At 37.0% G+C, this 14,733-nt stretch overlaps 1 protein-coding gene across 1 annotated transcript in view; it reads left to right on the plus strand.

Annotated features, from left to right (window-relative positions):
• NDST4 (N-deacetylase and N-sulfotransferase 4) overlaps nt 1-14,733 on the plus strand; it is a 302,613-nt gene that overhangs the window by 248,898 nt on the left and 38,982 nt on the right. Inside the window, exon 7 of the mRNA XM_051820067.3 lies at nt 8,051-8,233. Within this exon, the coding sequence (XP_051676027.3) occupies nt 8,051-8,233 (183 nt within the window). The remainder of the gene's footprint in view (nt 1-8,050; nt 8,234-14,733) is intronic.

Here is a 14,733-nt window from a genome sequence, read left to right on the forward strand (position 1 = left end):
TAACTTTCCAAATAAACACAATGGCCAGGGTTGGTTCATACGGAAGCCAGGAGCCCAGAACACCATTCATTGTTCCCTCATGGGCAGCTGGGCCCAAGAACATGGACCACCTTCTGTTTCTTTCCCAGGTGCATTAGCAGAGACCTGCACAGCAAATTCTCAAACTGGCACTTGTATGGGATGGTGGCATTGGAGGCAGCAGTTTAACACACCTTGCCACAAAACTGGCCTCTATTATTTACAATAAAAAATATTGTGCATGACCACCTAGAAAGTTGCCTTAAAATGACATACCTCTTTTGGGGCCGGCACTGTGGCATAGCAGTTTAAGCCGCCTCCTACAGTGCCAGAATCCCGTATGGGTGCAGGTTCGAGACCCGGCTGCTCCACTTCCCATCCAGCTCTCTGCTAGGGCCTAGGAAAGCAGTAGAAGATGGCCCAAGTCCTTGGGCTCTTGCTCCTGCATGGGAAACCCAGAAGAAGCTCCTGGCTCCTGGCTTCAGATCTGCACAGCTCCGGTGGTTGTGGCCAACTGAGGAATGAACCATTGAATGGAAGACCTCTCTCTCTCTCTCTCTCTGCCTCTCCTTCTATCTCTGTGTAACTCTGACTTTCAAATAAATAAATAAAAAATGACATACCTCTTTTATTGCTTTACAAAAATTTTTGTAAAGAAAAATTTATTTATTTGAAAAGTAGAGTAACAGATAGAAAGAGAGAGAGAGACAGATTTTTCATCTACTTTTTCATTTCCCACATATGTGCAACAACCAGGGCTGGGACAGGCCAAAGCCAGGTGCTTGGGCCATTATTGACCGCCTTGCAGGTACATTAGCAGGAAGCAGGAACAGAAGTACAGATTAGCTGTGACTAGAACTGGCACACTGATAATGAGATGTGGGTGTCCCAAGCTTAATCAGTTCCTCCTTAATGCACACTGCTATCAACTCTTTCAGTATGTCATATTTTTAAATGTAAACCATGTATCTGATTACTCTAAATGATTTGATAGTTAAAGTCACTAAAAACACAGAACCAAATATCCAAATATATAATGTGTACTTTAAAACTGTATGCTGGGGCCGGCGCTGTGGCATAGCAGGTAAAAGCTGCCACCTGAAGTATTGGCATCCCATACGGGTGCTGGTTCAAGTCCCAGCTGCTCCACTTCCGATCCAGGTCTCTGCTATAGCCTGGGAAGGCAGCAGAAGATGGCACAAGTCCTTGGGCCCCTGTATCCGTGTGGGAGACCCAGAAGAAGCTCCTGGCTCCTGGCTTTGGATCTGCACAGCTCCAGCTGTTGCGCCAACTGGGAAGTGAACCAGCAATGGAAGACCTCTCTCTTTCTGCCTCTCCTTCTCTCTCTGTGTAATTCTTTCATATAAATGAAGAAATCTTTTAAAAAAACTGTATGCTGTAAACATTTTTAACATACAATTTAAGATAATGTATGAAATATTATGGCTATGAACATGCATTTCCATTTATAATTACACTGTGTTTATTCAACAAGCAGGAAAAGCAAGGAAATTGTTCTAGCATTGGTAACAAAAATATTTTAAACAACCTACATAATTAATACTTCATTTTTTACATAAAATAAGACCTTTAGTTTTAATTTTATTCATTGTTTTTTCCTTCCACTCTTTCTATATTTTAGATATTAGCAATTTCATATGAGAGGTTAAAATAAGATGTTATCAAAAGAAATTAATTATATAATTTGCAATTAAAGTCGTGAGGCACGTAGCCACTGGTCCACATTTATTTACTACTCTCCCATTTGTCATTATGACAGTGCTTTTACCCATAGTTAAGGGTTATCCATAGAGTTCAGTTACATTTACCCAACTCCCTATTATTAGCATTTATAAATTATTGTTTTTAAAAACCTCCTTGTCTCCAGAACCTCTGGATGTATCACTAAGTGGATTTAGTCTAGGTAATATCATCCTAAATTTGGTGTATTCCTATTGCATCTGCTGACCAGGTTAATGAATTATCATTAATGCTCTTATGAACAATTTGACTATGAGATTAGCAAAAACTCGCTTTTATATTTTTTATGGATAAAAGGGAAAAAATTTGAGCTTTTATGACATTATAATGGAGTTGAGGACAGAACATAAGTAGATGTGCCAAAGACAAGTAAAAATGGCTCCGGCTTGGCTGGATAACAGCCGCAACAGCACCCAGACTTGGGAGACACATCTGCAAGGCTTCTTGCAGTTGGCCTACTGATACTAGAACTTGATATATTACTCTTTAGCTCATTCATTAAGTAAAATGTCCTTGCCTGTCTTTCTCATGGAAAAGATAAAGCTCTGCTTATCTGAATCAATGCATATCTCTGAGCTGCAATATTTCAATGTACAGTGAGTTGCATATCTAAACATTTTGCATTCAGATAGTCATAGTTTCTTCAGATGATACTCTGAATAGAAGAGAGCAAAAGTACTCTTAGTATATTAATAAAGGACTAAACAAACAAATAAATAAAAGGAAGGGTAAGCAATGGAACATACACTGTTATGGGTAACATAGCCGCAATATATTTTGCCTATGAAAGAATAATTATTTGCTACTATCTCATCCTGCTTATCTTTTGATTTCCCTTACTTAGGCCTTATAACACATTCATTCTTAACACGTCTTACTTTCCCTGTACTCTCCAAAATAGGTTTTGTTTCTTTTTTTAAGCATGCCATTTGCCCAGAAATACTAAAACTAAAATGCTCTGTCTGCACAATAGGTGCTTTTAGAAAGCCAGATATGCACAGTTAAGCTGTGCTTGCAGAATTGCTTTTTCTTAAAGTGCAGTCAATTGACCATACACCAGCACTAATTTGTTTCTAACCAGTAAGGCATGTGCACATGCTGCCCCATACAACAACGACTGCAATCGTTGTGACCAGGGTGCTTGCTTTTATTTTCAACAAAGAGAAATTTAAATGCAACAGCACACCTCAGCTTAGAACCATACATTTCCAGGCTCAGTTTTCTTCCAAAGGCAGATTTTTTCCATTTGCCCTGCATTAAGGTTTATACTTCCTTCATAAAACAAAGCTTATTCTCCTAAGGAAATTCTGGAAAAATGACTTAGAACTTGTCTTTTAACACCATTATGATAATACTCTAATGAAATGATAATGTGCATCTGCCTACGATATAAAAATAGTCTTTACAATTCTCTCAAAGTAGATTTTTATTTATAATTTTCTCAGGCTTTAGGCACTCACGGGTGCCTTAAAATTCTGTCTTAAAATAACAACGCTAGAGGGCAGGTGATAGATTTCTAGGGCATTATCGTATTTCTTTAGGCACTCAGCTTGCAGCCTGGTTTTTCATAATCATTTCTGTCCTGGGAAACTATAATTATCCTGAAGCACAACTACTTCCACTGCCTCATTTCTTAATTACAGTGGTGACATGAGATAAATGCACACTTATTGAGACCAAATGCATGTTATTTTGTGGTGATTATAAGTAAGTTATCATAGTAGCAATTGTGATTATGTGGTGATCAACTACTGACACCATGTTATGTTTCAGAAACTCTGTAATTAAGTCCTGTCAAGAGGGCACTTCCTACTTGAGATGAAAGAGACTTAGCATGAGAGACTGGCCAATGGAAGAGCCACTGACATGCTAACCCTGAGCTTATTCAAATGATTCCGTATGAATCTCAAGTAAGAGCATTATGCCAACAAACATTTGGGGGATTTCATTTAAATTTCTACCTAAAATACTTCAGATAGAGTATTTTTAAACTAGTCTTTGTCTTTTCTGACCTTCAGAACAAGAAGCTTTGACTATATCCCAAGGGAAAGAAAACATGAAATATGATAGGAGTAATTTTTGCCTTCAATGATAAATTTTTATCCTAATAGTAATGTTCTTTCAAGTACTATAATGCATTGTCATAAAAGTTTTTAATTCCAAAGGTTATTTATTTTCTTGTCATTTCAATTTTTTTAAAAACTTTAATTGCTAAGATAATTCTTACCTTGTTCGTACAGTTTACTAGAGAAATACGTTCTTTCTCTCAAAAAAGGCAAAAGGAAAAATAATTATGTCAGGTTTTATATCTATACATATATATTGATACATATCGATACATGTATATATACATATATATATATATATATGTATGTATGTTGGGTGAAGGTTTCGGGTTCACTATTGCGTGGTATCCAGAAGTCTGACTGCCTGCTCTGTCACTGACTAGATGTAAGATTTGGACAAGCTACTTACCGGCACTGGGGTACAATTTCTTTATCTGTAAAAGTGGACAGTAACAACATATTATTGGTAAGAGGGTCAAATTAGAATGCTGTTTGGTTCATAGTAAGTACTATATAGTTTTCAGTTTGATTTTATGTAATTTATGGATGTTAGGGTCAATGGTCCAATCTCTCAGATTTTTCTTTCTATCTCCAACCATGGTGATGATTGAGTCTGATAATTCTAATAGGTTTTCCTCAGAGACTTTTTTCCCCTAATCTGGCATGACATGAGTAAATATGATGTCTTTTCCAAAGTAAAAAGGACATTCAAATAATGAGCCCAGTTCTCTGATTTGTAAGTCCTTGGCAAATTTTTTTTTTAAATACTGGTGCAAACAATGCTTTCATATTTTTAAATTAAAAGCCTTTTCTCTGAGCATTTACAGTTATCCAGTGACTTACTATATATCAGCAACAAAATGTCTGCAGTATAACATTGAGTACATAGCTACTATTCTAACTAGGTTGCAATGAAAATGATGTTGGAATGATTGCTGCAAATTCGTTTTTATTCCCAAGTGCCTGAAATCATCAAGAAATATAGTTCCTTAGAAAACAGTCTGTGAGAATCCATATACAACATTAGTCCTAAGACACTTTTCTTCTATATTACTTTTTGTTCAATTACAGTGGCTATACTTCATATACTTTATAAAACACGTTAATCTTACTTTCCTAATGATGTAAATAAAATCTTTCCCTACACCAAAGAAACCTTTTATTTAAGGAATACAAACCTCATGCATTTTCATAAGTACAACTTTAAAATAGAGTGATTTTTCCCACCATACCTACCCTCCCACCCACTCTCCTACTCCTCCTCCCTCTCCCATTCTCAGTCTCATTCTCCACTAAGATCCATTTTCTATTAACTTTATACATAGAAGACTAACTCTATACTAAATCAAGGGTTCAACAATTTACATGGTAAAAACAAAACAAAACAAACAAGCAAAGAAAAACTGTTTCTTAACAGTTGAGACAAGGGCTATTCAAAGGCATTGCATCTTGAAGTTAATTTCACTTCTTTTCTTTCTTTCTTTTTTTTTAGAAACTTAATTAACTTTAACAAAGAACCCGAGAATGATATATCTTTTGGGAGAACTTAGACATAGTTATACTACAGCTTTTTGAACACAGAGGTCTTGAATGGGAAGTTAGTACACCATGACTCTTGTTAATTTAACAATAACACTCTTATGTATGATGTCAGTGGGATGGGAGATCACCTGAGGCTCTTGACATGAGCTTTCTAGGCTATGGAAGCCTTTTGAATCCACAAACTCCATCAGTACTTAGACAAGACCATAAGCAAATAAAGTTATCTCTCCCTTCAGAGAAAAATACCTTCTTCTTTGATGACCACTTCATTCCACTGGGGTCTCACTCACCGAGATCCTTCATGAAGGACACTTTTGCCTCAGTATCTTAGCCTTCCATAACTGAAATGCTCTCCTAGGCTTTTCAGCCAGAACAGAACACCTTAAGGGCTGATTCTTAGGTCAGAGTGCTATTTAATGCAATTGTCATTCTATGACTCTGTTGTGTGGACTGTTTCCCATGCTGGAGCATTCACTCCTTTTTAATTCTATCTATTATTATTACCAGACCCTTAATCCTACCCTTATGATCACTTTAATACTTAAGATGGTATTTTTGCCACCCAGCTGAAGGGGACTTGGGGCTCCATGGCAAGTTTTTAAACTGTACCCTTAGAAGTAAGTCTGTGGGAATGTATGCAGAACTATAGAGTTTTACAGATACAAACTTCATACACTTCATAATTGCAACTTCAGGAACATGGTGATTCTTCCCTTTGTGCCCACTCTTCCACCCATACTCCCAATGCCTCTTCCTCCTTCCTCTCTTATTCCCACTCCTATTTTTTACTGAGATCTATTTTCTTTTTTTTATTCATTTGACAGATAGAGATAGACAGTGAGAGAGAGAGACAGAGAGAAAGGTCTTCCTTCCATTGGTTCACCACCGAAATGGCCGCTACGGCCGGAGCTGTGCTGATCCGAAGCCAGGAGCCAGGTGCTTCCTTCTGCTCTCCCATGCAGGTGCAGGGGCCCAAGCACTTGGGCCATCCTCCGCTGCATTCCCGGGCCACAGCAGAGAGCTGGCCTAGAAGAAGAGCAACCAAGACTAGAACTGGCACCCATGTGGGATGCTGGCGCTGCAGGTGGAGGATTAACCAAGTGAGCCATGGTGCCGGCCCCTGAGATCTATTTTCAATCAAATTTATACACATGTTTATGTTAAGTAAAGAGTTCAACAAATAATATTTTTTGACAGGCAGAGTTAGACAGTGAGAGAGAGAGACAGAGAGAAAGGTCTTCCTTTTCCATTAGTTCACCCCCCAAATGGCCGCCACGGACGGAGCGCTGCACCTATCCGAAGCAAGGAGCCAGGTGCTTCCTCTTGGTCTCCCATGTGGGTGCAGGACCCAAGCACTTGGGCCATCTTCCACTGCCTTCCCAGGCCACAGCAGAGAGCTGGACTGGAAGAGGAACAACCGGGACTAGAACCTGGGGTTCCGGCGCAGCAGGCAGAGGATTAGCCTAGTGAGGCACTGCACCGGCCAACAAATATTATTAAAAAAAAAAACATCTCCTCAACATTAAAGACAAGTGTTGTTCAAGTCATTGCTTCTCAAAGTATCAATTTCACTTCTACAGACTGCCTTTTATGTGCTCTATTATAGGTATCACAGATCGGGGAGAACATGTGATATTTATCCCTTTGGGACTGGCTTATTTCCCTATGTATGCTGTTTTCCAGATTGGTTGAGAATAACTCTTTTTGTGATTTGCATAAATAATCTTTGCAATTTAGACCAGAAATATGAATTTCTCATTTTCTTAGTATTTTTTAAATTCTTTCTGGAATATTAGACAGACCAGATGTTAGATTACATCTATAAATATGTTCAATTTTTAAATTGTTCTTTCAAAGTCCATCTAGATTTCATCTTTTGTTAGTCTCTTATCAACAAAGGAACAAAACTTAAATATTGTAATATTTTGAGAGTTAATGTTGATGTATCAAAAATAGTAAAGTGATTTATATGTAGGGAAGAGTTTTGGCCTATATGAAATAAGTTTCTGCGTAGAATTTAACAGTTTCATTACTACAGTAAGAATTCTTCATTTTATCACAAGGAAACAAGTTTTCTCAAGTCTGATTTCATTTCAATATGTATACATATGTATGCCAGAAAATACCTGGAACAGTTAGAACTGATCTAATCTTGATTCTTCACTACTCTAGAAGTTACTAAACTTGGAGGTTTGATGGTATTGGTTCCATCATACGAAAAAAAAAAAAAAACTGGTAGGTAAGATAATGCTAAACTGTTGGTTAGCTTCATATGAAGAAATGCCAATTTCAATTTTTAACTTACTACAATACTTGGGTTGCATTATGACTCTTAGAGATCTGTAAGGTAAGAAGTAAAATGGATTTCTAAGACTTACCTTTGAAAATCATATGGAATGGAGGAATAAGTACAAAAAGTTTTTCCAGTAGAAAATGATGAATTCTTATGTTAAGCTTTGCATCAATAATTCCCCAATTAGGTCAAAACTATAAGTGTGATATTGATATAATTTGAAATGAGAGCTTCTTACAAAAAAAGATAGTTGTACTTCCCATAAATTCCAGTTTTAGATGAGGTGCCATATGGAGCTTGTATTGCCACTTTTGAGCTTACGTGTGAGCTTAAGTGAATGATCCTGTGGCCATTTCTTTTTATCTTTCAGATCAGCATTTTCATGACCCACTTATCGAACTATGGGAACGACCGCCTAGGATTATATACCTTTGTGAACTTGGCCAACTTCGTGCACAGCTGGACCAACCTGAGACTGCAAACTCTTCCTCCAGTGCAACTGGCCCACAAGTACTTTGAGCTCTTCCCTGAGCAAAAAGACCCTCTCTGGCAGGTAACATTTAGCATTGTCTCCTGGGGTGGAGGGCAAGAAATTGGCAATCTTGAGTGTCTCATTTGTCTTAGGTACTCTATTGAATATATTAAATTTGCAATTAAGACAAAGTGCTCTTTTATTCAATAGTTTCATTCTTTTCTTCAACAATATTTTTGTCTGTTTTATAGATAAAGTGTTTGCATTTGGAGGATGGGTGTTAAATTGGTTGATAGGTTGGTTTGAGAATTTTGCCGTGTGGGTGTTGTTTTATTGTCTTCTTTTCCAAGCTAATCATGTTGACTTGCACATAGTGTGAGGAATAACTAGAAACCAAATGGTTAAGCATCGGATATCTAGGGAGATGGAAATTCTGAGCCATTCTCTTCTAAGACTTTGATATCAATACTGAAGATGCAAAAAGAAAAGCAATTTTTATTTTGTTCCCATATAGATTTAGTTTCTCTTTAGTATATCTTCACATTTCTGTACATCTAACTAATGATTAGACACTGATAAAACAAAATTGTCAGTTTTAGATTGCTTTTACCAATAACTTCATGGGAGGCTACTCAGCTTGGATGCATGAAATATAACCTCTCTGCTTCTTAGCAGTTATCTAGGAATATGCTGCCTCCCACTTTCTTAGTTCTTTTTGCATCAGATTACATCGACCCACACAATCAATAAGCTAGCTGCAGAGAACAGATCAGATGATCCCCTGCTAAGCAGTTGGTAGAGAACTAACATCATTACTAATGAGAAATTACTGTGAAACATACTTTCTACCATCCCCCCTCTCCTGGAGACGATTTGTTTTTCAATAGTCTATAAATCCTGCACATGCCAGTCTGTCTATATAGTAAGGAACTCTTTCAGCATATGGTTATTGGCATCTGCTATATGTAGAGCAAGGCTAGCTGTTCTACGGCATGGGAAGAAGAATAAGATACAACATTTTCTCTGAAAGCTGGTGGAAGACTGACACCTTATTCACCATCATGTGATGTAACTGGAGACCATTATGATTAGTGAAATAAGCCAGTCCCAAAAAGATTAATACCATATGTTTTCTCGGATATGTGGCAGGTAATATAGAATAGAAAAACAATGTATAAGAATGAAACTGACATCTTGTGATTTGATTATTGTTTATAACCCTAGTCTATACTCCAGTGGAAGAGTGATCTTTCTATTTTTTACTTCTTGAACATTATGGTTAGTGTTGTGTTAAGAATGCCTGTGATTATAAAGTAAATTGAAAGTTTGTTATTACAAACACTGAAGGGACAAAAGAAGAGAAGGAAGGATAAGGTATTAAAGGAGGGAGGGAAGAATGTATGAGTATTTTCTTAGAATTTCATCTATGAAATACATGAAATTTGTTGTCCTGAAAGTAATAAAAATTAAATAAATATATTATAAGAAACTGCTCCAGTAAGTCATACCTGATTCTGACCATTTATTCAGGAATGCCTCACCATTTGTGTTTCCTTTAAACTTCAGAGTCTAATTATTTTGCCTATCCAATAAGTTGTTTGACCATTCATATTAAATATTTAAATATGTTATGTAGACAAATAAATGGATAGAAACACAATCTTTATGATTATATAAAGTCACACCAAATGGATGTTGCTTGCTTTGGCAATACATATACTAAAAGCCTTCTATTTCATAAAAGTTGGTAACTCCAAAGAGCTCACACATCTTTATAAAGTTGATAAATTATTGATAGTTAATCAATTATTTTCTTGCACAAATTTATATATGAGATATTTATAATTTATGGTACAGCAATCAAAAACCACAAATTAGTAAAGATTTCAGAGTGCTGACACATAATGTCAATGGATCCAAGATATACTTCTTTTACTTTAGGAAAAATATTATAAAGAAATAGCAATGACTTGCATTTCCTGATATGTATGAGCTTTTAAAATAAAGAATTATATTTATTGATATTTCTGGATGTCATTGACACTGTTACTTTTTTGAAGAGTGAATGTAACTGAAGATATGCCATCTGTAATATATTTGGTCAACATGACTTTAAATATTGATTTATTGTTTATTAAACACAAAATTTTCTGATGGAGTTACAAATGAAAATCAGAAATAGGAAAAATCATGATTATTTGAATAATTATGTCATTTTGGAAGACCTAAGAAATACATATATACATAAGTAAAATATTTGCAAACGCTGTTTACATTTTAAATTTGAATAGCAATAGTGATTCCCAGGAAGTTCTTAATAAAAGTCAAAGCAAATGATTATGAAAAGAATACAACAACAAAGAACTCAATAAATAAATTTTTTTTTGACAGGCAGAGTGGACAGTGAGAGAGAGAGACAGAGAGAAAGGTCTTCCTTTGCCGTTGGTTCACCCTCCAATATAAATAATTGAAAGTAAAAGAATTAATGAGAGAGCCGGCGCCGCGGCTTACTAGGCTAATCCTCTGCCTTGCGGCACCAGCACACGGGGTTCTAGTCCCGGTTGGGGAGCCGGATTCTGTCCCGGTTGCCCCTCTTCCAGGCCAGCTCTCTGCTGTGGCCCGGAGTGCAGTGGAGGATGGCCCAAGTCCTTGGGCCCTGCACCTGCATGGGAGACCAGGAGAAGAACCTGGCTCCTGCCATCGGATCAGCGCGGTGCGCCAGCCGCAGCGCGCCGGCCAAGGCGGACATTGGAGGGTGAACCAGCGGCAAAAGGAAGACCTTTCTCTCTGTCTCTCTCTCTCACTGTCCACTCTGCCAGTCAAAAAAAAAATAATAATAATGAGAGAATATCACATAGATTTCACAGATTTTATTATCATTATTATTTATATAAGTTTAGGAATCTTCATATATGTTATCATACTGTAGCCTATACCTAGAGTATTTAAATAACTCAGCACTAAATACTTTTTCTTGAAAGAATCTCTTTACTATCACGGGAATTCTATAGTTTATATGAGTTCCTTTGATTAAAAAAGTAGATAAGCTTGCAAACATTTTCCATTAACCAAAGTATCATGTTTTCCTAAATATATTTAAGAAGGAAAACAAGGAATTGCAAACCGAGGAGTAGTTATGTTCACAAGAGAATTCTTTAGGTGCGTGTGATTTTGAGAATAGTGAACTCATTGCACAAATTGGATGATCTTTGCTGATGATCAGCAACATCCAAGAAACCGCAAATGGTGAAGTACAATAAAGTGCATACTTTCTGCATTCTCTTCCTTTGTGGGTATCTCTTCTTTCATATTCGTATTTATAACAAACAAAAATTCTCTAGATATTGTCAATAATTTCCTTTACAGAATGCAAATTTAGTTCTCCAAGTATGTATAAATTAACCCAGTATTAATTGATAAACATTTTACAACCCTTTCATCACCACCCTATAGAGTTAGGATAGAAAAATAGTTTATGTCTTTTAGTTGTTGTGTATTGTCAAAAAATTTAAGTTACCTTTCATATTTATGGGTTTGACTTTTTATTTATTATCTTCCCTTTAAGTGTGAGTCAGCTGTTATTTTTATTTTACATTTTCAATTCACACTTTTTTATTATCACAAATTGAAAAGTGTAAAGTGATAATCTTTGCATCTGTTTAATTTATTTGGGTTTCTTATGTACATTTTCATTAGCACTAACTATCATATATGTGAGCTGCCTTGTCACCTAATTAAGAAGTGCAAGATGGATATCTGCCAAGAGGCAGCAGGACAAGTAGGGCTTAGGGCGTTGATGCTCCTTTCTCAATGGAAGTTAATTCTTCCAAAGCTGATCAGTACAGGAGTGTGTGCTGAGAACACACCTGGAATACTATCTCTGAACTGCACTTTTGTGAATCTAGTCTCTCGTGTGTAAGACTCTTAAAATTATACTCTCGGGTACTTATTAATTCATGTCCTTTATTATTTTGGTAGAATAATCACACAAAGCATGAAAGAATCGCATCTCCTCTTAAAATAAATAAATCTCCCACTGTCAACGAAAACCACAGCATGGAGGCAGTTGGAAGGTCAAATTCTTGTGCATTCTCTAATCGATGCTTTTAAGCTCTCAAGCTGTCAGGTTAGCTCAGTCTCAATCTTCACTCAAGGCTCCAGAGTCTCACTATCTACAAACATGCCAAGCGAGCTGAGCTGTGGATTCCTGCTCACTGAGTGTGACTAGGGGAATGCTGTAAGAGCTGCAGCTTCTCTCCTTCTGTGCCAGAGTCCCAAGGGTTAAAGAAGTGGGAAAGTAAATCAGAGAGTGTTCACCTTCCACCTCTGGTGCCTTTGTTGATTCCAGCTGTCAAAGCTTTCAGCCCAAGTTTAGGAATGGTGAGATTTGGATGTTGGTGACATAAACAAATCACCAGATCTTGTGGCATAAATATCCAGAGTTCTATTATGATGTATCTGTTGAAGTAATGAATGAATGTGGATACAGAGAACTGTGGATTGTAAGAGCAGAATAAGGAGTTAGAGGCATGCAGCCTAACCTATTCATTTTATAGAGGAAATGGGTGACATACAATGAAATGAAATGCCCCAATTCTAACTCATTTTGCTTTATTACAGAAAAGTCGGGACTAAAGCCAAGGTTTTTCTTATTCCTACTCCAGCCCAAGATGGTGGCTGACACTTACAAAAACAAATCAATTCTATCCTTAACTCTATAAAGGATGAAATTTCAGGGATAATTTCTTACTTTAGAAGAGTCTGCCAGAGTGTTTTGTGTGAATGTATTCAGCTCCTACATAATAAAAAGGAAGACCTTTACTTTTATGAAACTTAAACCATAGTAGTTCTTTGTTATAAGAAAATGACAATAAAAATTGTCATATCTTTTTTTCTCACTGGCACCTGCAATTGTTTATTTCACTTACCATACAGTATGCAGATACTTGTGCCTGTCATACTCCAGCTCATGCAAACATTAAAAGGTGAGATGATGTTTATTCATATTTGTAACCTAAAACCGAATTCAGCAAAATTGCCTTTAGCCCCTGACTTTAAAATGTTAAGACAGAGTTAACAAAAACAGAGGTGTGGAAGTGTGTGTACAAAAAAACAAAACAAAACAAAAAAATGAAAGGACCACATTTGTTAGCTAAGAGTGGGGATGCAAATAGAAATCCAGAGGAGCATGGCCAAGTCAATGGGGAAAGCTTTGAAAGCTTCCAAGGGTAATCTGGATTTGATTGGCAATAAGGAACAACTAGCTCCAGACCCTGGAGAGAAGTGATTTTAAAAGATCATGGTCGGGCCGGCGCCGCAGCTCACTAGGCTAATCCTCCGCCTAGCGGTGCCAGCACACCGGGTTCTAGTCCCGGTCAGGGCGCCGGATTCTGTCCTGGTTGCTCCTCTTCCAGGCCAGCCCTCTGCTGTGGCCAGGGAGTGCAGTGGAGGATGGCCCAGGTGCTTGGGCCCTGCACCCCATGGGAGACCAGGAAAAGCACCTGGCTCCTGGCTCCTGCCATCGGATCAGCGCGGTGCGCCGGCTGCAGCGCACCAGCCGCGGCGGCCATTGGAGGGTGAACCAACGGCAAAAGGAAGACCTTTCTCTCTGTCTCTCTCTCTCACTGTCCACTCTGCCTGTCAAAAAAAAAAAAAAAAAATGATGGTCGATAAAGATAACACCAGAAGCTTTTTGTTTGTTTGTTTGTTTTGCCAAAATTGGCAACAACAGAAAACAGAGACTTGGGGCAACAGTTTGCCTATAAAACAAGGATACCCTGGATGACTTCTTGAGTGAGAGCAATAAGACCTTTCAAGAAAGGGTAGTAGAACTTGTTTGCTTAAAGACAGAGCTATCTATCAATAATTACTTCAAAGCTGGAGAAATTGGAGCTCTCTGATTGCATGATTTTCACTTTCATTCATACATCGCTTAGCCTTTCCAGTGAAATAATCAGCAAAAATGTTTATGACTCTACAAATAACAAAGTGGAAGACAAATGTTATGATCATCTTAAATATATTTTCTAATCAAAATTGAACTTTATATATTACAGTGTTCATCTCTTCCTAACTCAGCAATAATATATTCTTTAAATCATTCAGGAATGCCTTCGAGATGTGGAAATGATTCCTCACAATTTTAATTCTTTAATTTACACTATAGCTGTTTGCCATTATGATTTTACAAGGCTGTCATCACTCTGATATTCAAGAATGGTGGCATATGCCTTGTTTCCCTTCACCCCCATCCATCAATTGCCAATACATTCTTGTCAAGTTTGAAATTTCCTCACACAAAGCATTTATTGAGATTTGGCCAAGGAAAAACTTTTTTTAGATAGCTCTCTAAAATAATAAAATAAAAATGTTGTAATACTTTCATAATTTCTGAATTAAAGTCATCATAAAAATACATTTAATCACCTAATCCAAGTGAAACAACAACAAAAACCTGAACTTTTGTGTGTGCCTAACAGAATCATTTGATTTCTTTAATGTTATGAGTGCATAATATTATATAAAGACTAACTGAACTGACTAACAGCAGTCTTAAAATATAATTTTATTTATTGACTTGC

The sequence above is a fragment of the Oryctolagus cuniculus genome, chromosome 8, assembly GCF_051225735.1.
Source record: "Oryctolagus cuniculus isolate XC-2025 breed Fujian yellow rabbit chromosome 8, ASM5122573v1, whole genome shotgun sequence".
NCBI lineage: Eukaryota > Metazoa > Chordata > Mammalia > Lagomorpha > Leporidae > Oryctolagus > Oryctolagus cuniculus.